At 40.4% G+C, this 27,950-nt stretch overlaps 1 protein-coding gene across 2 annotated transcripts in view; it reads left to right on the top strand.

Annotated features, from left to right (window-relative positions):
* DNAH8 (dynein axonemal heavy chain 8) overlaps positions 1-27,950 on the top strand; it is a 319,103-nt gene that overhangs the window by 61,649 nt on the left and 229,504 nt on the right. The window contains exons 21-23 of one of the 2 annotated variants that reach the window (XM_070361456.1): positions 11,828-11,963; positions 19,841-19,959; positions 22,732-22,853. In XM_070361456.1, coding sequence (XP_070217557.1) covers positions 11,828-11,963; positions 19,841-19,959; positions 22,732-22,853 — 377 coding nt within the window. Of the gene's footprint in view, positions 1-11,827; positions 11,976-19,840; positions 19,960-22,731; positions 22,854-27,950 lie in introns of both variants that reach the window. The other variant, XM_070361457.1, reaches the window with a different exon arrangement.

The following is a 27,950-nucleotide window of genomic DNA, read 5'->3' as shown; positions in this document are numbered from 1 at the left end:
GCATTCTAAAAGTAGAAATCTGTGTTCATGGCATTTAGATATTCTGGATTTTTTTTTTTTTTTTTTTTTACATCCTCAGCTCCAAAGACTTATAAGGTGTCAACAGCTCAAGCTCATGGTCACACCTTAGACATTATCTTAAGAATGTCCTCCACCTCATGCTGGAGTCCCCTGGGGTCCTGTTGGTGTTCACTGCCCTTCCTCTGTACATGCTCCCAGGGCAATATCATCTACTCTCATGGTTTTAACTACCACATACTTTGTCCTTAAGTCATCTGAACACCTGGGTGTCATCCAGAGTCCTTTTCTCGCTCCCATCCCCAAAGCCAGTCAGTCTTCTAGGGCTAAGCCAGATTTTGTCTCTTACTATTCTTGAATTGCCTCTTCTTTTCCATATCTACCACACTTGTCTTAGGCCATGCTTTTTTTCTCTTTTGAGCAAAGGTTTATCACAAGGGCCAAGCAAAGAGAATGAGTAGCTCATACTCAAAAAGCCTAAACTCCAGATCAGGCTTTTAATGCTCATGAGTGTGTCATTTGATGTGATCTAACTGGTCTTTCTGCCCCCATGTTCGGCCCCATCATATCCATCATCCTCCGGTTGTAGGAACTCCCTAGCTTAAATCCTTCAATGGCAGTGGCACCTGCCTAAGCTTCTGAGCATCACATTAAATTGAACTGACTTGAATACCTACTTGTCCTCCATTGGCTCAAAAGCACAAAAGACAGGAATCCTGTCTAGCCATTCTTGAGGCCTGGCACATAACACAGTCTTTCTCAGAAGCACTTACTTTTTAACTTGAACTCTGAGCCCTTTTTTTTTTCTTGCCTGCCTTGTGCTTCCCACCTCCTTACTGGTTTAGGTCACCTTGCTAATGTCCTTTTCAAGACAAGCAAGGATGGTTCCATCTCAAGGGATATAACCTGGCCATGGGAAACAAGTGCCCTTACCCTCTCTTTCTATGGAAATGTGGTGTCCTCTTCGCAGGACACCTTTCTGAGCTGTTTGGGCTTAGGGTAGCCAGCCAGCCTCTTGCTTCAGAACTACTTAGGCATGGAGCAGCCCCTGCATCCCCAGATTGTAGCGGTCATGGGTCAAGGTCTCTGAGTAGTTCTTTTTCAAAACTTTGAGGTAGTGTGATCTCAAGCCATAAACTTGAGTGAGGGTGAGCTAGTGGTTGTAAATTTCTAAGGGAGACTGTATCTGTCTCTCCTAGAGCCTTAACCGAGATTGCTGACTGTCCTGGAGAGCGTGGCCCTTGATTTGCCTGATGGTGTGGCAGGGAGGGCAAGGGTAGGTCTCAAGTTCCTATCTGCTACCCTTGTGAGGGATCCAAGGCCTCATTTGGTTTTTTGTTTGTTTGTTTATGGGGGAAAAAAGTCCCCATAAAAGCTGTAGCTTCAACTTCTCACTTTAGGCCCATATCTTTTTTTTTTTTTAATTGAGATATCATGTGTATACAGCAAAGTGCACAAATCTTCAGTGCACTATTCAGTGAATGTTTACATATGACGTACCCTTGTACCCTTCTCCACCACAAGGTATAGAACATTTCTTCATTGCAAATGATCCCTTCTGCTCCATTCCAGGCAGCAAGCACCCTCTACCCCAAAGTCCTCAACATTTTGGCTTCTATCACTGTACATTAGTTTCACTTGTTTTAAACTTCACGCAAATGAAATCAAGGCGCATACATTCCTTATGTCTGGCTTATTTTGCTCAGGGGCTGTGAGAGTCATCTGTGTAGTTGCATGAGACACTAGTTCTTTCAATCTCATTGATTGCTGACTAGGATTTCAGTGTCATATTACATATGACTAGTGTCTGAGTTTATTACACTTTATGTGTCTACTCTACTGTTTGGGGCCTTTGGATAGTTCACAGCTTTTGGTTATATGCACTGAGAACTCTTGTAGGTGGTTGCTTTTTGTTTTGTTTTTGTGAACCTAAGCACCTGTTTTGGTGAGTGTATTCTTCTAAGTGAGTTTGCTGGGTCATAGTCATAGGTTATGAATATATTTAGCTTTTGTAGAAACTGTTTTTAGAGTTGGTGTGTTTGAATTAGGAACCAAATAGATTCACAGATTGCATTTGATTTATATATCTTTTAAATTTCTTTTTGTCATCTCCCATTTCTTTGCTTGTAATTTTTTATTGCAGTAAAATATACATACTGCAAACTTTATAATTTTAACCATTTTTAATGTACAGTTCAGTGGCATTAAGTAAAATTCAGTGTTTTGTAACCATCTATTTACAGAACATTTTTTTAAATCATCTTACACAGGAACTCTGTACCTATGAAACAATGACTTCCCATTTTCCTTCTCTCCACCCAATCCCTGGTAATCTCTATTCTGCTTTCTATGTTTATGGATTTGTCTATTTTAGGTATCTCATGTAGGTGAAATCATGCAATATTGCCCTTTTGTATCTGTGTTACTTCCCTTAGCATAATGTTTTCAAGGTTAATCCTATTGTAGCATGTATCAGAATTTAGTTCCTTTTTAGATCTGAAATGTCCTGTGGTATATATACGCCACATTTGGTTTATCCATTCATCTGTCAGTGGACATTTGGGCTCTTACCACCTTTTAATGATGAATTAAGCACTAGTGTGTAATTATCTGTCCCTACCTTCGATTCTTTTGGGTATATACTCAGAGTGGAATTACTGGTCATATGGTAATTCTATGTTTAGCTTTTGAGAAATCACCAAGTATTTTTCACGGTGGCCATACTGTTTTACCTTCCCACTAGCAGTGTACAACAAGGGTTCCAGTTTCTCTACTTGCTTGCTGACAGTTCTTATTTTTCATTTTTGAAAATTAAAACATTTTTCATAATACTCTGAATGGATGTGAAGTCTCCTTGTGGTTCTGGTTTGCCTTTTCCTAATGATTGCTGATGTTGTGCATCTTTCGTGTGTTTTTTGGCCATTTGTACATTTCTTTGGAGAAATGTCTATTCGAAGTTTTTTTTTTTTTTGCCTTCTTCTTTCTTTTAATGCTGTTTATTTATTGAAGAAATGGGATCATTTGTCCTATAGAATTTTCCATGTTTTAGACTTTTGCTTATTATATCCTAGTAGTATGATTTTTAAAAATCAAAAAATATATATATATCATTTATTTATTTTATTTGGCTGGACTGGGTCTGAGTTGTGGCTCACAGGATCTTTAGTTGCGCCATGCGAACTCTCAGTTGGGGCATGTGGGATCTAGTTCCCTGGTCAGGGATTGAACCTGGACCCCTTGCATTGGAAGCATGAAGTCTTAGCCACTGAAACACCAGAGAAGTCCCAGTAGTGTGATTTAACATGTTGACCTAGTCCTCTATTCCTTGAATTTCCTATGTATTTTAATTATCTGGAGGATTGATTCAGTTCAGGTTCAGTTGCTTTTGCTTTTCCTGACAGAATAGTTCACTGTGTACTTCCTATTGCTTCACATCAGGAGGCACATTTTATTGTTGTTTCCCTTTTTGTGATTTTAAGATTAATTAGTGGGCTCAAATACAGTCAGCTTTATCCATCATTATAAAGTTTCCCACCAACTTTTCTCCTGAGGAGTTTAGCAATCTTTGATTATTATTGCCTAGAGCCATTATTGTTGCCTAGAGATTGCAAAATGTTGATTTTCTGACTTTAGCATTTATGGATAAAATACCTCTATAAAGAAGAAATTTCCTTCATTAATTGGTTGGTTACTATGGAACGATGTATAGGAAATTCAAGTTTAGTGCTTCAGTTTTCCTTTTATATACCAGTTTTCAAAATAATGAGTTGGCTCACTGGTAACTTCTAAAATACTCATTGTAGTTTAAATTATTTAAAGATCATTATGTATGGATGGATTATTATGTATTTGAGGGATTCAGTCCATGGAAGTCATTATTCTTTTTTCTATTTAAATTTTATCATCTTTGTCCAGTGGAATTCTTCAGGCAGGCTTCTGTGTTTTTGATATGAGTCTTGTAGTCTTTGAAAGCTTTCTTGCTTCCTGGAACCACTGGAAATCTTAGGTTCATCTTGTACATTTCCTGTCCCAGATCTGGGATAACTCAATTTTCCATCTAGCCCTTCAGTGTTACTGGTGGAAAATGATATTTGAAGATCATACCCTAGGTGCTAGGAATGGCACTCATTTTTAAATTTCACCTGTTCTTATAGTATTATTTCTGCATCCCTAATATACCTTGGGTGGTATTTCTTGGGTTGGCAAAGAGTCTGCTCTATTCCTGGGCTCCATGTTATTTTAGGAGGGAGATTCCTTCAAATGTCGTATAGGTCTTTTTCCAGCAATTAAAGTTTCCAAAGAAGTCTCCTGTTTCCTGCCTGGGGATGAGGGGGTAACAGCTTGTCATTGCCTTCTCGCTCATCCTGAAATCTGATTATGAAAGTGAAAGTCACTCAGTTGTGTCTGACTCTTTGTGACCGCATGGACTGTAGCCTGCCAAGCTCCTCTTTCCATGGAATTCTTCAGGCGAGAATACTGGAATGGGTAGCTGTTCCTTTCTCCAGGGGATCTTCCCAACCCAGGGATTGAACCCAGGTCTCCCACTTTGCAGGCAGATTCTTTACCATCTGAGCTACCAGGGAAGCCCAAGAATACTGGGGTGGGTTGCCATTTCCTTCTCCAGGGGATCTTCCTGACCCAGGAGTCAAACCAGGGTCTCTTGCATTGCAGGCAGATTCTTTACCAGCTGAGCTACCAGGGAAGCCCATGTACTTCATACCAGGTCTCACTTATAAACTAACAGCATACAAAGGAGTAGGGACATTTCTCCATTAATTTTTTTCATTTTGTGCTCTTGACAATGAAAATCATTTCTATTGGTGTGTGCATATAACTGTTCTGACACTGTCCTCTTCTCAGTCGGGTGAAATTCACACTACCAAAGAAAATTTTCTTTGAACATATAAACACAGGACTTTCATATGCATAGAAGAAGCAGATCACCCAAACAAGGGAGATGAGGATAAAGGGAGACCAAGTGTGAATGTGGTGGTTACGTGGGTGGCCCCAGTCAAGATACAGGAGGTGAAACTTGGAAGAGCGTGTTTGTCAATCAGTGTGCCCCAGTCACGTGTCCTAGAGGGAGCCAAGATTGAGTAACACATGGGCTGCCTTCACACAAGCCTGTCACTTAGGTAGACCATTACAGTGAAGACAGAATAAGATTTGTAATGACAAAGCACATTGGATAACACTTCGGAGAGAAATCAGTTTTGGAAACATGGCATACATAATGTTGATCTGGGGATGGGTGCGAGGTTATTTTGCCTACCCAGTGGTTTCAGACCGTATTGGGAACCAGGGCCTATTTGCAGTAATGGCAAGTATTCCTTATCTTGGGACATCTAAGATAAGGATGTGGTTATAGGACAGATTTTGATAATTATTTAAAAGCTATCTTCTGTTAGCTCCAATTAGTCCTTCTACTCTATGATGTTGGGGCTGGGACTCTGCAAATTACATTTATCCTTGGCCAGTTGGCTCCCTTTTAAGCTTGCAGTATAGGTAATAGAAGGAGGCTGGAGGAGAAAACAGCTTGCTCTTCCTTGTATTGCCTTCTGTTGCTGACACCATTACCCTGGCAGTGGTTGTTAGTCCCAGACCCTAGCTTTTTCTGGCCTTTCCAGAATCAGCCTCATGTGTCTCTCAGATATACCAACATCAAGAGGCCCCTCTCTGAGCTTCTGAGGCAGCCCTGCTAGCTGAGCATCTCCCTCACCTCCCGGTACCAGGTTCCAATAACTTCACCCTCCTCCCTGGGCTCCTCCATGCCCGGGGATGGGAGCTGCTTCCTGCAGTTACTTTCTGTGACCTCTGTGTTCCTTTTTGCTATTTTGATCCTTTAAAAGTTGTTTTACCAATTTTTAAAATATTTGAATTCTCTCATTCTGTCTGTTAAAATAGCTGGAGTGGCGTGTATTTCCTTGCTGGACCGTGATCAACATATCTGTATATTGATAGATATACAAATGGAATCAGAAATCAGGGCAATATTATGATCCAAGTTAAGACAGGAGAACACAGGAAAATATATGAAAGGGTATTAAAAATTCTATCCACAAAATCAACCTGGCTCCATAGAGACAGAAAGTAGATTAGTGGTTGCTAGAGTGATGGGGAGTGACTGCTAATGGATATAGAGGGATTCTTTTGGGGATGATGAAAATATTCTGGAATCAGATGTCAGTGATGCTCCCCAGCTTTGTGAGTATACTAAAAATCAATGAACTGTATACTTTATAAGGGTCAGTTTGTGTTATATGAATTATATCTCAATTTTTAAAAATAGAAAGCTGCTCACAAAATCAGTTTGACTGCCTTCCATTTCATCCCTGGCATGCTCCTTGGTACTGCAGTTTGTTCTTCACTCAGCTGTGGGAATGATCTTATTAATCTTCAAGGACTAGCTGTTCTTCTCATGAAGAGATATGGTCCTTATTAGGAAAAGATGCCTTGCTTTGTGAGGCATCTCACAAAGTTGGGTACTACCCAACTGGTAGTGACATCACATGGACGCAGTTTTTGTAGTCTGTTATCTCATGGCATTATTTTGCCACTTGTTAAAGAGGATAGCTGTGCCACTGGTCGCCAACTGAGACAGGAAATTTCTTTGCAATGGAATGTGTACATCTAAGTTTTTTACTCCTGGCTTTCTTGGCAGTATGAGCTGTCATGGTTATCTGAGGTGACCTAATTCATAAAGTGAAATTGACATCGCTCAGTCGTGTCTGACTCTTTGCGACCCCATGGACTGTAGCCCACCAGGCTCTTCTGTCCATGGGATTTTCCAGGCAAGAGTATTGGAGTGGGTTCCCATTTCCTTCTCCAAGGGATCTTCCCAATCCAGGGGTTGAACCTGGGTCTCCTGCATTGCAGGCAGACGCTTTATCCTCTGAGCCACCAGGGAAGCCCAAATTCATAGCAAGAATCAAATGTGAGTTCTTTGATCAGGGTTCAGGAACTAGGATAGGGCTGGATTATTGTGTTTGGGATGGTATCGGTGCAGAGCCCAGCAAGGTGAGACACTCCAGGAGTCTCAAGGGTGAAAGTCATCAGCACCGCTGGGGCTGAAGGCACCAAAGGAGGAAAGAGTGCTTTCAAAGTCCAGTGAGAACTGAAACCACGGGGAGGGGCTCATCCTGTAGGAGCTGAATTTGTGAAGAGACACAGCCTCTACCAGAGATGCAGCCCTACCCTCCTCTGCCAAGGAGGGAGTGGGAGGCACCCTTCTCTCCCGCTCTCCTATTTTCTGCTGGTACGTCCCACTGGGTCAAACCCAGCCGGAAATTAGAGAATCAGGGAACCCCAGGAGGCAGCTTCCCTCTGCACAGGGCAGAGCAGAGAAGAGCTAGGAATGGGTTGCAGGAGGCAAATGGAGAATAGCCTGCACCTGGACTGTCTCCCAAGCTGGATTTCATGGAGTTGCAGGGATTACTTGTAGTTTCCTGAATTAAAGTCATGTAAATAGTTTGTACCATCCCAGAGCTCTTGGTGCATTGCTGACTTCTTCATCCAACTCTTCTTTCCTTCTGGTTCTGTGGAGAAAGTTCTCACCTCTTTTCATAATTGAGGTCCTACTCGTGGGCTCTGGAGTCCACGCTTTCTTGTTCTTGGCAGCCTACCTCCGCCAGTCTTCCTTCTTCTAGATCTTCAGCTTTGTCCTCTCTAGGGGACTCCGCCCCCTAGTAGTCAAATATATTCTCCTTCTTTTCTTGCCAGCAAACAAAAAATGCTCTCACATCTCCTTCACTTCTTATTCACAACTAAACTTCTACAAATGCTCACTCAAGCTGCCTTCACTCACCCACTTCTCTTTTCCTTGCTTCATTCCCCTCAATTCTTGCTTCCAGTTATTTCTGGCACTAGCTATTGTTTTTTGACAAATTTATTGAAATATAATTCACCCATTTAAAGTGTACAATTTGGGAACTGCCTGGCGATCCAGTGGTTAGGACTCTGTGCTTCCCACTGCAGGAAGCATGAGTTTGATCCCTGGTTGGGAAACTAAGATCTGGTAAGCTATGTGGCACAGCCAAAAAAAAAGCGTACAATTCAGTGGTTTTAACATAGTGACAGAATTGTGCAACTGTCACCACAATCAATTTTAGAACAGTTCATCTCCCCCAAAGAAATCCCATGCTCATTAGCAGTCATTATAATTTTCTCTCAACCCTCCCAGCCCTAGGCCACCACTGATTTGCTTTCTGTCTCCATAGATTTGTCTACTGTAGACATTTCTTACAAAAGGAATCATATGGAATATGGTATATTATGACTGGCTTTTTTGACTTAGCTCAGTGTTCATTCATATTGTCCCATGTATCAGTACTACATTTCTTTTTATTGTTGAATCATAGTGCGTTGTGTGGGTGGACCATGTTTTAGTTATCCATTCATCAGTTAATGGACATTCAGATTCTCACTTTTTGGCCTTTATGAATAATGCTGCTGTGAATATAAATGTAAAAGTTTTTGCAGGGACATATTTTCATTTCTCTTGGGCATATATTTAGGAGTGGAATTGTTGGGTTATGTGTTAAGTACATGTTCAATCTTTTGAAGAACAGTCAGACTTTTCCAAACTGGCTGCATTATTTAACATTCCCACCAGCAGTACGTGAGGGTTCCAGTTTCTCTACACCCTTGCCAACACTTATTATCCATCTTCTTGATTATCGCCTTCTTAGTACGTATGAAGTGGTATTAGAAATGTCTATTCAACATTCAGAAAACTAAGATCATGGCATCTGGTCCCATCACTTCATGGGAAATAGATGGGGAAACAGTGGAAACAGTGTCAGACTTTATCTTTTTGGGCTCCAAAATCACTGCAGATGGTGATTGCAGCCATGAAATTAAAAGACGCTTAATCCTTGGAAGGAAAGTTACGACCAACCTAGATAGCATATTCAAAAACAGAGACATTACTTTGCCAACAAAGGTCCGTCTAGTCAAGTCTATGGTTTTTCCAATGGTCATGTATGGATGTGACAGTTGGACTGTGAAGAAAGCTGAGCGCCAAAGAATTGATGCTTTTGAACTGTGGTGTTGGAGAAGACTCTTGAGAGTCCCTTGGACTGCAAGGAGATCCAACCAGTCCATTCTAAAGGAGATGAGTCCTGGGTGTTCATTGGAAGGATTGATGCTAAAGCTGAAACTCCAATACTTTGGCCACCTCATGCGAAGAACTGACTTATTGGAAAAGACTCTGATGCTGGGAGGGATTGGGGGCAGGAGAAGAAGGGGACGACATAGGATGAGATGGGTGAATGGCATCACTGACTCGATGGACATGAGTTTGGGTGAACTCTGGAAGTTGATGATGGACAGGGAGGCCTGGCGTGCTGCAATTCATGGGGTCGCAAAGAGTTGGACACTACTGAGTGACTGAACTGAACTGATTCAAATCCTTTGTTCATTGTAAAATTGGGTTATCTGACTTTTTAGTTTTTAGTTGTAATAGTTATTTGTATGTTCTAGATACTAGTCCCTTATCAGATTGCAAAATTTTTCTCCCATTCTGTGGGTGGTCTTTTCACTTTCTTGATGGTATCCTTTGAAGCCACAAAGTTTCAAATTTTGATGATGTCCATTTCATCTGTTTCTTTTGTTGCTGCTCTGCTTTGGTGTCAAATATCAAAGAAAACTTTGCTTTATCCAAGATCATGAAGATACATGCTTATGTTTTTTTTTTGAGGGTTTTATGGTTTTTGCTGTCATTTAGATCTGTGCTTCATTTTGAGTTAGTTTTTGTGTATGGTGTAAGGATCCAGTTTCATTATTTTGCAAGTGGATATTCATTTGTACCAGCACCAATTGTCAAATACCATTAATTTCATTATTATATGGTATTGAAAACATACAGAGGAATTTTATGGCATCCTCATTTATTCTTGTGAGCATGCTCTTGTAACATAAAAGATGATTTCATGTTATTTTGTAGAGGTTTCCAGGGGAGTGCCAAAATAAACATGTGTTTAATCTGTCATGTTTAGTAGTATGGTTCCTTCCTTGTACATGTGTGTGTATGTGTGCTCAGTTGTGTCCGACTCCCTTGCAACCCCATGGACTGTAGCCCACCAGGCTCCTCTGTCCATGGGACTTCCAGGTAAGAATCCTGGAATGGGTTTTCATTTCCTCCTCCAGGGGATCTTCCCAACCCAGGGATCAAACCTGAGTCTCTTGTGTCTCCTTAGGGGATTTCAAAGCAAATAGAGGGTGTGTGTATATGAACAGGTGTGTCCCGTCTTCTGTGATCAGCTGGAATTGTGTCCACTTGCTTAACACTTGTTTTCCCTGCTGGACTGAAGTGGCTCTCAGCCTCCATTGCATTCCAAAGTTTAATAGTGTGTTCAATAAATTAGAAAGGATGGAGTGAATGAATGGAGGAATGAGGTCTGAAGAGTTGGTGGGGATAGGAGGGAAGGGAGATTGTCTTTTGGTAAGAGGAGGAACATCATTTCCCCTGAGACTGAGAAAAGATGAAGATGGTTTCAAATACAGGTGAGGTGGTATAAATCTGGGGGACAAGCTTAGAAGTCTCTTTCTCTCAATCTAATAGCCAAGAGAGGAACGCCTGAGAGCTGTGCAAGGAAACTATGGGATCTCCCAAAGCGTGTCTGGAGAGAATGCATAGATAGGCTCAGGCTCCTTCGCAAAAGTGATTTTAAAGGGCTAAGTTGGCTGCTACCATTTACTTTTCTCTTTTCTAAAATGCATGGACAGTGTATGTCAAAAGGCTTGTTCAGTTTTATAAGCCAGTTTTCTTTTCTGGATTTAACTAGTTCTCAATTTCTTCCTAAAGTATTTGTTATTAGAAAGATTCAAAAGGCAAAAAGCACAGACTTTTAGAATCACACAAAGCTGGTTTCAAACCCCTATTCTTACCATCAACTGTGTGACCTTGGGCAAATTTTTTATTCTTTCTGAGACTCAGTTTTCTCATCTGTGAAATGGGGACAATAATGTTACCTATCCCAAGAGGTTGTCGTTTAATTAAATGAGTTCATACACATAAAGCTCTTAAATTAATGCCTGGCATATGACACGATGCTCAGTTAAAAACCTTGTCTGATTTGAATCTCAAAACAACACTTTGGATTGTCATTTTTTTTTATTTTATTTTTAAACTTTACATAATTGTATTAGTTTTGCCAAATATCAAAATGAATCCATCACAGGTATACATGTGCTCCCCATCCTGAACCCTCTTCCCTCCTCCCTCCCCATACCATCCCTCTGGGTCGTCCCAGTGCACTAGCCCCAAGCATCCAGTATTGTGCATTGAACCTGGACTGGCATCTCGTGATTGTCATTTTTAAAACCAGTTCTCACTTTCAACTTGTGACATCTTTATCTCTCTTATGTCTTCAGGCTTCTTTCTTTTTATTCATATGAATGTGAGTGTAGATCTCGATGAGTGATTGGATCAGGTAAGGTAAAAAAAACTTTGAATTTGGCACTTCCCTGGCAGTCCAGTGGTTAAGACTCCATGCTTCCACTGCAGGGGGCACAGGTTCCATTCCTGATCAGGGAACTAAGATCCTGTATGCTTCATGGCATGGCCAAAAAACAAAACAACTTTGAATTTTTATTCTTTCTCCTCCTTTTCCTTGCTTGAGACTTAACAGGTTTCTCAGGCTGCTTTTAGCTGTTGCCAGTTTGGAGTCTGAATCGTCATGCTACTGGCTACTATCTCTAGGTATTTTCAAATAGCATTAATTAGAGTTTGACAAATTAAAGTCATATTAAGAAGCTTCACAGTAGTTTTAAGTATCTGGAAATTAATAGTCATTTCTTTATTTAATAGACATACACAAAAGAATGGGCTGAGGTTCTAAACCACAAAAGTAAGCACGTGGAAGAAGCTGTCAAAGAACTTATATCAATATTTGAGACTATTTATGAAGTTAAGTACAGTGGGAAAGGAGCAAGACACTTACCAGGTAATGCGACTGGTTAAACTGTTTGAATCACGAGTGCTACAGATATGCTCTCAAGAAGGCCCTCTGTGCTTAGCATCTACCAAAATTCCAGACTCTATGAAGGAGATCAGGTGTTCAGCATAAACCATGCAATTTGCACAGTGTAGGCACGTGAGCCCTTTTTATGAGTTAGGGAATGGTGGGCACCCCTCTGAAATCCAGGTTCTTGTTGTTTAGTTGATAAGTCGTGTCTGACTCTTTTGCCACCCCATGGACTGTAGCCCACCAGGCTCCTCTGCACATGGGTTTTCCCAGGCAAGAATATTGGAGCAGGTTACCTTTTCCTTCTCCAGGGGATTTTCCCTACTCAGGGATCGACCTATGTCTCCTGCGTTGGCAGACAGATTCTGTACCACTGAGCCACCTGGGAAGCCCCAAACCCAAATTCCCAGACACCTGTTAAGGACCAACCTTGCAAGCAGGCCTTAACGTGGATAGCAGTCTCTGGCCTGCTATGTTAACTTTTTCTTTTTTATGTATTCATTCTACCATGCTGGTTGTCACACTGCATGACAATCATCTGAATAGAGGGCAGAGATGCTGCTGAACATCCTCCATTGCACAGGACAGCCCCCAGCAACAAAGTAGTGCTGAGGATGAGAAACTCTGAGCTTACAGTGGTTAAGAATTCGTCTGCTAATGCAGGAGATGCCAGAGACATGGATTCAATCCCTAGGTTGGGAAGATCCCCTCGAGGAAGAAATGGCAACCCACGTCAGTATTTTTGGCTGGAAAATCCCATGGACAGAGGAGCCTGGGAGGCTACAGTCCATGAGCTTGCAAAGAGTCAGACACGATTGATTGCACACACATATGAGTGATCTTAGCTAAAACTCAAGTTTATAAATGATTTACTTTTCTTTTATTTATTAAAACAAGTGAAAGAGGAAATATTTCTTTTAAGACATCTAATCATGACTAAGTTTAATCATGAGTGGTTTAATTATGAATAAACCTGGTTTAATCAAGACTAGTATAGGATGCGGAGAAGGCAATGGCACCCCACTCCTTGCCTGGAAAGTCCCATGGATGGAGGAGCCTGGTGGGCTGCAGTCCATGGGGTCGCTAAGAGTTGGACACAACTGAGTGACTTCACTTTCACTTTTCACTTTCATGCATTGGAAAAGGAAATGGCAACCCACTCCAGTATTCTTGCCTGGAGAATCCCAGGGACGGGGAAGCCTGTTGGGCTGCCGTCTATGGGGTCGCACAGAGTCGGACACGACTGAAGCGACGCAGCAGCAGCAGCAGCAGTATAAGATGATAAAAAAATTTACAATTTTTATAAATTGTACTTTCTTTGTATAATTGGATTATGGTTTTATTCATATTTTTCTTTATATTTCTGCATAACCCAAATATGTCTAGTCACCTTGTATTACACAAATAATTATGAAAAGTATTTCATCTTCAAATGTTTCTCGTAGAAACTTTTAAAATGAGTGTAAAGAAACCCCTGCATTCCTATACACTAACAATGAGAAAACAGAGAAATTAAGGAAACAATTCCATTAACCATTGCAATGAAAAGAATAAAATACTTAGGAATATATCTACCTAAAGAAACAAAAGACCTATGTATAGAAAACTATAAAACACTGGTGAAAGAAATCAAAGAGGACACAAATAGATGGAGAAATATACCGTGTTCATGGATTGGAAGAATCAATATAGTGAAAATGAGTATACTACCCAAAGCAATCTATAGAGTCAATGCAATCCGTATCAAGCTACCAACGGTATTTTTCACAGAACTAGAACAAATAATTTCACAGTTTGTATGGAAATACAAAAAAACTCAAATAGCCAAAGCAATCTTGAGAAAGATTGCTTGGAACTGGAGCAATTGTAACTGGAAGAATCAACCTGCCTGACTTGAGTCTCTACTGCAAAGCCACAGTCATCAAGACAGTATGGTACTGGCACAAAGACAGAAATATAAATCAACGGAACAAAATAGAAAGCCCAGAGATAAATCCACGCATCTATGGACACCTTATCTTTGACAAAGGAGGCAAAAATATACAATGGCGAAAAGACAATCTCTTTAACAAGTGGTGCTGGGAAAACTGGTCAACCACTTGTAAAAGAATGAAACTAGAACACTTTCTAACACCATACACAAAAATAAACTCAAAATGGATTAAAGATCTAAACGTAAGACCAGAAACTATAAAACTCCTAGAGGAGAACATAGGCAAAACACTCTCCAACATACATCACAGCAGGATCGTCTATGACCCACCTCCCAGAATATTGGAAATAAAAGCAAAAATAAACAAATTAAAATTAAATTAAATTAAAATTAAAAGCTTCTGCACAACAAAGGAAACTATAAGCAAGGTGAAAAGACAGCCTTCAGAATGGGAGAAAATAATAGCAAATGAAGCAATGGACAAAGAATTAATCTCAAAAATATACAAGCAACTCCTGCAGCTCAATTCCAGAAAAATAAAAGACCCAATCAAAAAGTGGGCCAAAGAACTAAATAGACTTTCTCCAAAGAAGACATACGGATGGCTAACAAACACTTGAAAAGATGCTCAACATCACTCATTATCAGAGAAATGCAAATCAAAACCACAATGAGGTACCATTTCATGCCAGTCAGAATGGCTGCTATCCAAAAGTCTACAAGCAATAAATGTTGGAGAGGGTGTGGAGAAAAGGGAACCCTCTTACACTGTTGGTGGGAATGCAAACTAGTACAGCCACTATGGAGAACAGTGTGGAGATTCCTTAAAAAACTGGAAATAGAACTGCCTTATGATCCAGCAATCCCACTGCTGGGCATACACACTGAGGAAACCAGAATTGGAAGAGACACATGTACCCCAATGTTCATTGCAGCACTGTTTACAATAGCTAGGACATGGAAACAACCTAGATGTCCATCAGCAGATGAATGGATAAGAAAGCTGTGGTACATATACACAATGGAGTATTACTCAGCCATTAAAAAGAATACATTTGAATCAGTTCTAATGAGGTGGATGAAACTGGAGCCTATTATACAGAGTGAAGTAAGCCAGAAAGAAAAATACCAATACAGTATACTAACACAAGAGAAGACTCTACACATGGACATCACCAGATGGTCAACACCGAAATCAGATTGATTATATTCTTTGCAGCCAAAGATGGAGAAGCTCTATACAGTCAGCAAAAACAAGACCAGGAGCCAACTGTGGCTCAGATCATGAATTCCTTATTGCCAAATTCAGACTTAAATTGAAGAAAGTAGGGAAAACCACTAGACCATTCAGGTATGACCTAAATCAAATCCCTTATGATTATACAGTGGAAGTGAGAAATAGATTTAAGGACCTAGATCTGATAGATAGAGTGCCTGATGAACTATGGAATGAGGTTCGTGACATTGTACAGGAGACAGGGATCAAGACCATCCCTGTGGAAAAGAAATGCAAAAAAGCAAAATGGCTGTCTGGGGAGGCCTTACAAATAGCTGTGAAAAGAAGAGAAGCGAAAAGTGAAGGAACAAAGGAAAGATATAAGCATCTGAATGCAGAGTTCCAAAGAATAGCAAGAAGAGATAAGAAAGCCTTCTTCAGTGATCAGTGCAAAGAAATAGAGGAAAACAACAGAATGGGAAAGACTAGAGATCTCTTTAAGAAAATTAGAGATACCAAGGGAACATTTCATGCAAAGATGGGCACAATAAAGGACAGAAATTGTATGGACCTAACAGAAGCAGAAGATATTAAGAAGAGATGGCAAGAATACACAGAAGAACTATACAAAAAAGATCTTCATGACCCAGATAATCACGATGGTGTGATCACTGACCTAGAGCCAGACATCCTGGAATGTGAAGTCAAGTGGGCCTTAGAAAGCATCACTACGAACAAAGCTAGTGGAGGTGATAGAATTCCAGTTGAACTATTTCAAATCCTGAAAGATGATGCTGTGAAAGTACTGCATTCAATATGCCAGCAAATTTGGAAAACTCAGCAGTGGCCACAGGACTGGAAAAGGTCAGTTTTCATTCCAATCCCAAAGAAAGGCAATTCCAAAGAATGCTCGAACTACTGCACAATTGCACTCATCTCACACACTAGTAAAGTAATGCTCAAAATTCTCCCAGCCAGGCTTCAGCAATATGTGAACCGTGAACTTTCTGATGTTGAAGCTGGTTTTAGAAAAGGCAGAGGAACCAGAGATCAAATTGCCAACATCCGCTGGATCATGGAAAAAGCAAGAGAGTTCCAGAAAATCATCTATTTCTGCTTTATTGACTATGCCAAAGCCTTTGACTGTGTGGATCACAATAAACTGTGGAAAATTCTGAAAGAGATGGGAATACCAGAACACCTGATCTGCCTCTTGAGAAATTTGTATGCAGGTCAGGAGGCAAAAGTTAGAACTGGACATGGAACAACAGACTGGTTCCAAATAGGAAAAGGAGTACGTCAAGGCTGTGTATTGTCACCCTGCTTATTTAACTTATATGCAGAGTACATCATGAGAAATGCTGGGCTGGAAGAAACACAAGCTGGAATCAAGATTGCCGGGAGAAATATCAATAACCTCAGATATGCAGATGACACCACCCTTATGGCAGAAAGTGAAGAGGAACTCAAAAGCCTCTTGATGAAAGTGGAGAGTGGAAAAGTTGGCTTAAAGGTCAACATTCAGAAAACGAAGATCATGGCATCCGGTCCCATCACTTCATGGGAAATAGATGGGGAAACAGTGGAAATAGTGTCAGACTTTATTTTTCTGGGCTCCAAAATCACTGCAGATGGTGACTGCAGCCATGAAATTAAAAGACGCTTACTCCTTGGAAGGAAAGTTATGACCAACCTAGATAGCATATTCAAAAGCAGATCATTACTTTGCCAACAAAAGTTCGTCTAGTCAAGGCTATGGTTTTTCCTGTGGTCATGTATGGATGTGAGAGTTGGACTGTGAAGAAGGCTGAGCGCCGAAGAACTGATGCTTTTGAACTGTGGTGTTGGAGAAGACTCTTGAGAGTCCCTTGGACTGCAAGGAGATCCAACCAGTCCATTCTGAAGGAGATCAGCCCTGGGATTTCTTTGGAAGGAATGATGCTAAAGCTGAAACTCCAGTACTTTGGCCACCTCATGCGAAGAGTTGACTCATTGGAAAAGACTCTGATGCTGGGAGGGATTGGGGGCAGGAGGAGAAGGGGACGGCAGAGGATGAGATGGCTGGATGGCATCACTGACTCGATGGACGTGAGTCTGGGTGAACTCCAGGAGTTGGTGATGGACAGGGAGGCTTGGCGTGCTGCGATTCACGGGGTCGCAAAGAATCGGACACGACTGAGCGACTGAACTGAACTGAATGCATATATATGGAATTTAGAAAGAAGGTAACGATAACCCTGTATGTGAAACAGCAAAAGAGACACAGATGTATTGAACAGTGTTTTGGACTCTGGGAGAGGGCGAGGGTGGGATGATATGGGAGAATGGCATTGAAATATATTAAATATCAAATGTGAAACAAACAACAAAAAAGAAATAACTCACAAAGACCCCCCCCCAAAATTTAAAAATTATCTCTATAATATCCTTTTCAGGCTCTTCTATTCAAAAATGTTCTCCTGAATATAGAGAGGGCCCACACAATAGAAATTAATTAATGGGTTTGTGCTGTGCCTACAAAATCAGCAGTTTTTTGAGACCTAGTCAATGGAAAGTTAAGAACTGTAAGTTAAAGACAGGTGGACAGGTAGAGGAGAAAGCCATGTGCAGGCAAATATCCCTTTCCAGTAATAAGGGAAAACGTAGGTGAAAATGCACATTTTCATTAAGTAAAAACTTCAATTTAATTCAGTGAACAAATTGTTTAATATATAAAATACATTTTGCTTTCCTAAATGTATAAGACCTGTAAGAAGTGCTGAAAATAATATATTCACTGAGGGGATTTTAGGTAATAAATATAGATAATTTGTAGTTTTAATTTGAAGGGAAAACCATTGTGTGTGTGTGTGAAAGTGTTAGTGGCTCAGTTGTGTCTGACTCTTTGCGACCCCACAGACTAGCCTGCCAGGCTCCTTTGTTCATGGAATTCTCCAGGTAAGAATACTGGAGTTGGTTGCTATTCCCTTCATCAGGGGATCTTCCCAACCCAGAGATCAGACAAACCATTATTTTTAGTTAAAAGTTGTTAATATTTTTCCATGTTCACTTTACTGCTGCTGCTGCTGCTAAGTTGCTTCAGTCGTGTCCGACTTTGTGCGACCCCATAGACGGCAGCCCACCCGGCTCCCCTGTCCCTGGGATTCTCTAGGCAAGAACACTGGAGTGGGCCGCCATTTCCTTCTCCAATGCGTGAAAGGGAAAGTGAAAGTGAAGTCACTCAGTCGTGTCCAACTCTTAGCAACCCCATGGACTGCAGCCTACCAGGCTCCGCCGTCCATAGGATTTTCCAGGCAAGAGTACTGGAGTGGGGTGCCATTGTCTTCTCCATCACTTACTGCTAGAAATGTTAAATGTGTTTCTTTAATGAGTTATAGCCAGTTATGATCCACATGCAAGATTCTGCACCAAAGTTCCTAAATGTGAGAAGTTTTTGCAAGGGATAAATTTGAAACTATTGGAAGAAAGCTTTGCTTTTTTGGGGAAACACAGGGGCTCATCCCACCGATGAAGCAAAGTTGTTGGAAAAGTAGCATCAATATGCTAATCAAATTAACAAGTCTTTAGATTCATTAGGCGGGGCACAGGGAAGAGGGGAGTAGAAGTTTACAGAACCCCCTCTCTAGTATTGGTATGGCATACCATAGAAAGAATTTTTAAGGGAAAGGAAATGAAAGAAGGGAAAATGTAAGTTAGGAGAGAAATTTTGGGGCTCAGAACATACCACCCCCAAATGTGCTACCGTGCATATTGAGTATTTTAAGCTAAAGGAATTTGAGAGGTGGTGGTACAGGAAAGTGAAAGTGTTAGTCACTCAGTTTTGTCTGACCCTTTGTGACCCTGTGGACTATAGCCCACCAGTCTCCTCTGTCCATGGAATTCTCCAGACAAGAACACTGGAGTGGGTTGCCATTTCCTACTGCAGGGAATCTTCCTGACCCAGGGCTTGAACCTGGATCTCCTGCATTGCTGGCAGTTTTTTTACCATCTGAGCCACTCCAGGTGGTATGGGAAGGACTCTCCAACCTCTACTTTCTCCTCTCATCTGAGAGGCTTCCATGTACCCAGAGAGGAAAGGAGCATCTTTATTTTCAAAGATGGGAGGATGCTGAGAGGAATCAGAATGAATGGGCCTTGCTAAATCCCCACAGTTTACTACTTGTAGTCCTATCACATTTTTCCTATGATTTTCTACTCTTTATCGAACCTAGTGTGAAACCCCGCAAGTTTAATCACTTCTTTGGATCTTAATTTCCTTTTGAAATCTCTTGTGTCATGTAAAACTTATATTAAATAAATTTGTATGCTTTAAAAAAACAAACAAACAAAAACTCAGAGCTTAAATATCCACAGCATGTGTTCTTTCTCTTAGAGATTTTTCACTTAGTTTAAGTGGTTTTCATCAGAAGTATCAAAAACACAAACATATCAGCTTGTTAGGCTAGCAAAGTCAAAACTTAAACAGATATTTTAGAAAGCTAACATGTAGAGCCCTCTTTAAATGTTCCTTAATTCTAGATACTAAGAGTGTGTTTGAAGAGTGTACTTGATTTAAATTAAATTCAAGGGTGATTTCCCTAGGAACAAATTTTTAATTTTTAGATTAAGAATTTTTTAAAGAAGGAGCCTCCTAAGAAGGTTTGGTCATATAGAATAAACCGATTGCTAAGTATTAAATATTCTATTTTTATTTTATCTTTTCTATAGAGCTGAGAAAGCACGTTGTTTTTGGAAGTGAGGGAGAAGATGTTGAAAGTGCTGATTATGATGCTAATATTGTGCCTGAGGCTGATGTTAAAGATGATAAAGAAGATGAATTTAAGAAGGTATTATTGTGAAACAACCTCATGCAATTTCACAGAATTATGTTTCATAGGATTGCAGATAATCCCAAATGGTGTTTCCCTCCCCACCCCCACCCCCCAGGCAGTTCTGCAGCCAATCTGTGTGGATTTATAACAAAATCCAGAAAATATAATTTTCTATCCTACACTGTGGAATCTGACAAGCTACAGCAGTCCTTACAGCTTTCCCCCCAATATCATCTGCTTTTAATGTGATTCTGTCGATTACAGTTTATATACTTATCGTCCCGATTGTGACTGACTATGTTTTCTTATGTAATAAATGTCACATCTGGGACCATAGTGCCAATCCATTTGACTCAGGACGGAGAACTTTGTTCTCAGTTACTGTTTTTAATGGAGTTACCTATATTGCAAGACCAGACTTTGATTCACCTGGGGTCCAGGGATCTGCATATTTTAAAAGCACTGTGGATATCCTGTGGACTCCCCTGCAGGAGAAACCCCAGGTGGGCAGAGCTTCACATTACACTGAGATGTGTTGAGAATGGAAATTGAGGAGACAGGGGGATTCTTCATCCTTCTTAGGCCTTCTGGCTGTTCATCAGCTCTGAATGCCCCTGCCACATTTGTACTAATTCCTGATTTCTCCTGCTGCCATCAGTTTTCTTTTTCTTAATATTTATTTATTTCACTTGGTCGGGTCTTACTTGTGTCACCTGGGATTTTCATCGTGGTGCACAGACTCTCTAGTTGTGGTAAGAGGATTCTAGAGCTCTTGGGCTCAGTAGTTGTGGTAAGCAGGCTTAGTTGCTCTGCAGCTTATGGGATCTTTGTTCCCCAACCACAGATCAAACCCGTGTCCCCTACATTGGAAGGCAGATTTTTAACCACTAGACCACCAGGGAAGTCCCTCGTTAATTTTTTTTAACCCTCCATACCCATCTTTTCATTCTTTCTCCATTTTACTTGCTTTTATACCCTCTAACCCACACAAGTGGTGCTTGCGGTAAAGCATCTGCCTGCAATGCAAGAGACATGGGTTTGATCCCTGTGTTGGGAAGATTCCTCTGGAGGAGGAAGTGGCAACCCACTCCAGTATTCTTGCCTGGAAAATTCCATGGACAGGGGAGCCCAGTGGGCTATAGACCATGGGGTTTCAAGAGTTGGACACAACTGATACAGATACACTGCTACTACTAAGTCACTTCAGCTGCGTCCGACTCTGTGCGACCCCATAGACGGCAGCCCACCAGGCTCCCCCGTCCCTGGGATTCTCCAGGCAAGAACACTGGAGTGGGTTGCCATTTCCTTCTCCAATGCATGAAAGTGAAAAGTGAAAGTGAAGTCGCTCAGTCGTGTCTGACCCTCAGCAACCCCATGGACTGCAGCCTTCCAGGCTCCTCTGTCCATGGGATTTTCCAGGCAAGAGTGCTGGAGTGGGGCACCATTGCCTTCTCCAATACAGATACACACAAACACACCCCACACTCCAACATAGTTTTGGAAATAAACAGCACACATGTGTTTCATTTTCACCTTCTGATTCAAGGATGGTATAACTGTTTGACTGGGAAACACTTTCCTGGTGAGTCTAGATTTTAGCTGTGGATTGCTTCTCAGTGCCAGACACTAGGCAGCCACTACTGGTCAGTGGGAGGCGGCTGGAGAGTCCTTCACTCCCACCTGCATTCCCTGTGACACTGGCTGGGGTCCTTAGAGCAAGACTGAGTACCATACTGAGTACCATCAGAGCCTCTGGAGCTGTAGGATCACTTGGAGCTGCATCAGGCGGGCACCTCCTCAACAACCTCTGCCTCTCACATCCATCTTCCTCATCGCTTCCACAGTGGTCTAACGTAAATATCTCACGATATCCTGCCTGTGCTGTGGCCTGGTGCTTGACCAACCCTGATCATATTCCTCTTTGTTAACACCTGACAGGCCTCCCTTCTGAACCAGCTCAAACCTAACTGGCCTACCCAGTCTCAGAGCGGGGCAGGGCATAGGGTGGACAGGAACAGTGTGGCCAGAGCCTGGCCATGGGTGTGGGACTCACTGTGAAGCTAGGCGTGGTGCCTGACACCTGCTCAGGCTCAATATTTGTTCTGTGCTCTGACCAATAAGTATGGCTACTACTTCACTGGAGGCAAGGTAGGGCTGACAGAGAGGGGCAAACCATGGTGCCAAGACGGTGGAAGTTTCATCCCATACATTTGGGTATCATATTTTTTTAAAATGCAGCTTTATTATTATTATTATTATTTGACTGCATGGTGTGGCACGTGGGATCCCAGTTCCCTGACCAGGCATTGAACCTGCGCCCCCTGCCGTGGAAGCACAAAGTCCCCACCCCTGGACTGCCAGTGAAGTCCTTATGCATTTTAAAACATATTTATTCACCAAACTGAGACTTCTGCAGTTGGAGACTAAAAATAATATTCTGTGTCCACACCTCTAAGCATTGAGAAGTACATACCCCTAAATGCTTCAGTTTTGTTGAGTGAATTTTTGAGTATTGAGCAAACCAGGATTATTTTCAATTAGCTGTTTTTGAATTTTGCTTCGGAGTAACACCTTCTAATTTGCTGCAGTGTTTATGAAAGCACATTTTTCATATATTCTTGTTTTAAAAAATAAAAGAGTAATATAGTGTTGAATTTATTTCTATAATATAATCGAAATTGTAAAGTTTATTATTTTCACCTTTTGCATGTCACTTCTAATATTATATTATTGCTTTGGGGGTGTTAGATTTTTTTGTACCAAATTTAATATGATTTCTCATTATAGGAATGTAAAGAGGTCTACGCTTTTTTCTCTCATCAATTACTAGACAGTCTTCAAAAAGCTACACGGTTATCTTTGGACACAATGAAAAAAAGAATATTTGTTGCCAGGCAAGTGGAAAATCTGTCTGGTAATACTATCACAGCACAATGCTAAAGCATTTTTAAAAGTTATAAAATTTAAAACATGGCACTTATGAAAATACTGTATAAAAACAAGTGTGTAACATAAAAACAGTAATGAATGAACAACCGTATCCCTAGCAACCAGCCCAAGAGCAAAGAACACTGAACTCTACAGTCCCCTTACTGGTCCCTTCTCTGCTCACACAGAGGTAGCCACTGTTTGGAACTTGATTTTATCATTGTCTTGTTTTGCTTTTTTTTTTTAACAGTTTACCCCATTTTTGTATTGTTTAATTTTGTGTGTATTTGAACTGTGTTCAGTATTGTTTTTGAGATGTATTTATGCTGATATAATTTATTTTCACTTCTATTTAGCCGGAGTGTACACAGTTTGTTTTATCAGTTCTACTGGTGGTGATCGTTTGGAGTGTTTGCAGTTTGGGCTGTTGTGAACGCTCTTGTACCTATCTCGTGCTGCATCTGCTAAGGGGGATGGCTGGGCCCTGGGGTGTGTGCACTCCTCACTTTACCAGGCAGTGCCTAGCATTCTTGCTCCTTGGAAGGAAAGCTATGACAAACCTAGACAGCATATTAAAAGGCAGAGACATCACTTTGCTAGCAAAGGTCTGCATAGACAAAGCTGTGGTTTTACTAGTAGTCATGTATGGATGTGAGAGTTGGACCATAAAGAAGGCTGAGTGCCAGAGAATTGATGCTTTTGAATTGTGGTGCTAGAGAAGATTCTTGAGAGTCCTTTGGACAGCACGGAGATCAACACCAGTCAATGCTAAAGGAAATCAACCCTGAGTATTTACTAGGACTGATGCTGAAGCTGAAGCTCCAATACTTTGGCCACCTGATGCAAAGGGCCAACTCATTGGAAAAGACCCTGATGCTGGGAAAGATTGAAGGCAAAAGGAGAAGGGACAGCGGAGGGTGGGCTGATTAGATAGCATCACCAACTCAGTGGACATGCATTTGAGCTAACTCTGGGAGATAGTGGAGGACAGAGGAGCCTGGCGTGCAACAGTCCATGGTGTTGCAAAGAATCGGGCACAACTTAGCAACTGAACAACAGCAGCAACGAGTCTAGCAGGAATGTGCCCATGGTTCCTCATCGCACACAGTTGATTTTGCTCAATTAAAAAATCGTTGCCAGTGTGTATAGGTGTAAAGTGGCATCTCACTGGGATTTAAACGATCACTTTCCTGGTTACTGATGAGGTTAAACATACTTTTATGTTCATGAGCCATTTGTGCTTTCTTTTTAAAAAAATTTCTTTCCTTCTTTTTCCTTTCCTTCCCTTCCCTTCCCTTTTCTATTTCCTTCTTTCCCTTCTCCCTCCTTCCCAACCTCCTTCCTTCCGTCTGTTTTACTATGTGATTGGATTTATTCATGGATGGTCTCAATATATTACTTTGTTGGTATCATAGCAGATATCTTCTCTCCTTGTGCCTTTTTGTTCTATTTATGATATTCTTTGTTGAGTTTAAATTCAGATTTATCAATCTTTTCCTTAGTGATTTGTGATTTCTATGCCTTTTAAAGGAAAATTTTCTCTACTGCATCATGTCTTCTGAAAGTTTTAAAGTTTTATCTTTTACAATTAGGGGTTTAATCCACATGGTATTTATTTTTGTGTTTAGTGTAAAGTAGGAGACTAGTATTTCTTTCCCGTATAGTTAATTAGTTAAAAAAGAAAATTAATTTTTCTTTTGGGATAGTTATTTAAATTACATTGAATCTATAGGTAAATTTGGAGGGAATTAGCATCCTTACTACACTGAGTCTTCCTTTCAGAATCATGGATTACCTCTCCATTTATTTTTCATTTTTAAAATATTTCTCAATAAAGTTTTTTTAATTCTCTGTGTAAAAGTCTTATACATTTTAAAGTTAAATAATAAAATAAAATTAAAAAAAAAGTCTTGTACATTTTTGCTAGGTTTATTCCTTGGTTATTCATTGCTGAATTTTAATTAAGTTGCACTATTCAGATCTCCCACTGTGATTGTGAAGTTGTCAATTTTTCCTTCTGTTTTGGTCAGTTCTCTTTTTATATCTTTTAAGGCTATGTGGCTAGGTACATGCAACATCATATAGTTAAGTCTGCTACAACACTGTATTTTTTTTTTTTTTTTGATGAGCCTTTCTATCCATATTAATCCTGATTTCTCATTCTTTTTGGTCTGTCATTAATTTTACTTTCCCAGATTTTTTGGTATATCTTTTTCTATCCCTTCATTTTTTTTTTTCTGTAAAGTTTTGCCTCTTAAAAGGATTATATACCTGATTATTTTTATTTAATCTGATTATCTCTGCCATTTAATGGATTTTAATTGACTTACATTTTTGGATTTTTTTTGATATAGTTACAGTTAATTTATGACATTTTATTTTGTAGTTTCTTACTATCCTTTTTCCTTGGTTCATTTATTATCTGTTATCCTTGGGATGGATAATTCCCCCTTTATATTCTCTTTCCTATACTTCAGTCCTTTAAGTAGTTACCTTCAGATTTAGAATACATATATCTATCTCTGGTTTTTAAAAAACACTGTCTATATTTTTTTCAGTTTTCTCATCTTATTTCTAACTACAAGGGGTTTGGCATGAACTTTATAATTTCTGTGTGGTGTTTTGCTTTTACCTATTTTTTGAACACTAGAAAATAGTATATTTACTGGACTATTTTATTAAAATGTCCAGGTTATTGTGTGTTTATTTTATACTGCTGGTTCCTCAGTAAGTGTGGGTGAGGTATAAACCCTCTTAGTCTTCATTTTAAGTCTGAACCAATTTGGCTATATAAAAAACTTTTGTTTTTCTCTCAGCACTTTGAACATATTTCTTCATTTTTTTCCTGACGTATATTGTTGCTGATGAGAAGTGTGCAGTGAGTCTAACTGAAAATTGTTTTTTTAGCCTTGATGTTCTGCAGCTTCCTTTCCCGGAGTGGATTTGTCTTTATTTAGTCATGCTTTATTCTCAGAGTATACTTTCTGTTTGATGACCTGCAGTGTTCTTTAATCCTGGAAAATCCTCAGCAATTTCCTCTTGAGTTATTGCTTCTGAGATAGTCTCTTCATTCTCTTGATATGTAACTCCTGTAGCTGAATGTTGAGTAGGTTGACCACATGATCTATTCTTCCACCTTGGAAACACTTTTGAGTGGAGAGGCACTATCTAGATGAAGATTCAGGGTGGACTTAAACCAGAACTGTTGCAGGCACTGTGGTTATTTGGCCATCTCAAATGCTGGGGCATGTCAGTCTGTCTTTCCTTCGCTGTCATATATTTCATCTTTTTTGTCTTTCTGGGCTACATCATTGTCAAGTATCTCTGTATCTAGCCTAAAGGTGGTCTCATCTACTGTATCTTAAATATTTCAATTGATATTTTTGTCCTTATCCTCTAGATACTGTATCATTCTTGCCTTTTTAGTTCAGCAATTTATTACTTTTTGGAAGATGGCTTCATTTATCTCTTTGAACATCCTCAATATATTTATATTTGAGTTTGTCATACTTCTATACATTAAACTTTATCTGGAGTGAGGTTTTGTTTCAATTATTGATGTCTTTAGTCCTCTTTCTTTACGTTAGACTCAGGCACGCGTATTGGAATTTATTTGTAGTCTCTCCTTGAGCGAGAGTTTTTCTTTGGTTGTTTTTGTGTGTTTCTCCCTCCTTCCTTTCGTGTGTCTCTCTTGTCTCTACATGACCCTTGGCACCTTGAGTGCAGGTCTGGGTCGCATTTGTTCACAGTTACGTATCCTCTGAAGAGATGCTGGGGTGTGGTGGGTTCCACACATGGGCGGCTCGGCTTAGTGGCAAAATGAGGATGCTGTGGATTCACTCCTTTCACCTTAGGTGAGAACATCTTTTGGAAAAGCTGCAGCTGCAGGCAGGAGGTTGGCAAACGTCTTGTTATTTTGCCGGTCTTTACAAGTGGGGCAAGGTCGCTTCAGTGTCTGGTGTCTGGTAGCAAGCCTGGATGAGTCCCCTCTCACATGGACTACTCTAGCCTCCCACAGTCCACAGGGGCCGAGCCCCACCATCACTGCTCGTTTCCTGGCCAGAGCCCTGGCCAGGCTACTGCGTGTTTCTGATGCCAGCCTGATGCATGGTGATGCTAGCCTTCTGTTTGAGTATTTTCAGGTCCTTCATGGTCTATCCATGATTGTGACGTACTTGGCACAGGGAGGCGTTTTTGAAGTCTGAACTCAGAATTCCATGTTAATTTGAAACTGTACTTCTGTGATTTTTGAAGAGGCATACATGAGTATACTACCGCAGAATCCTCCCTTGTCTAAAACATCTCTCTTTCCCACACCCGTGAAGACTATTTGGTCAGCTTGGGCAATAGCCTCTTTCTCTCGCACTCCACAAATACTGTTTCACTGGCTTATTTTGTTTCCATATTCAGATGTGAGTTCTGCTGCTAATCTGATTTTTCTTTTCTAAATAACAGTTTTTTGCTGCTTACAGATTTCCCCCATGTATTCTGGAAATTCACAGATAATGTGTTTTCCCCCCATTAATCCTGAGGCACACAGAGAAACTTTTCAAGGTGAAAAAAATAAGTCTATTCTTAAGATTTGAGAAGGGCTATGCTTAAATTTACTGTATGTAGGGTTTCCACAGTGGATCCCAGGCAGTAGAGCATCTCTGAGCTGAGTGACCCTCTGGGAGTTACTTAATCTCTCTTTGCCTTGGTTTCCTCATCTACAATAAGGAAATAATAATCATGGAATCTGTGTCAAGAGTTAATGTGAGCATGAAATACTTCAATTTATGGAAAAGTACTTGGAAAAGCACCTGCGGTACACTAAGTGGAGGATAAACTTATCTTTATTACCTTTTCCTTAAGTAATTTATGTCTCATATTTTGCATGGGAATGATTGGAGAATTCCTTAAGCTAATCCTCTAGTTTGTCAAATAAGTCACTGAAGGATCTAGTATGCTGTCCATTGCTTCTGTTAGTTCAGCTGCTTGATTATACTTTATAAAACTCTTTCTTTTTCTCAGATTGTACCCTTTTAAATGCAGTCTACGTGTCTTGAATTTCACAGTGAGACTAAGAATTTGAGGTT

Source organism: Bos mutus, chromosome 23, assembly GCF_027580195.1.
Source record: "Bos mutus isolate GX-2022 chromosome 23, NWIPB_WYAK_1.1, whole genome shotgun sequence".
In the NCBI taxonomy this organism is placed as follows: Eukaryota; Metazoa; Chordata; class Mammalia; order Artiodactyla; family Bovidae; genus Bos; species Bos mutus.
The sequence above is the reverse complement of the archived record's forward strand: the minus strand, read 5'-3'. Positions and strand labels throughout refer to the sequence as shown.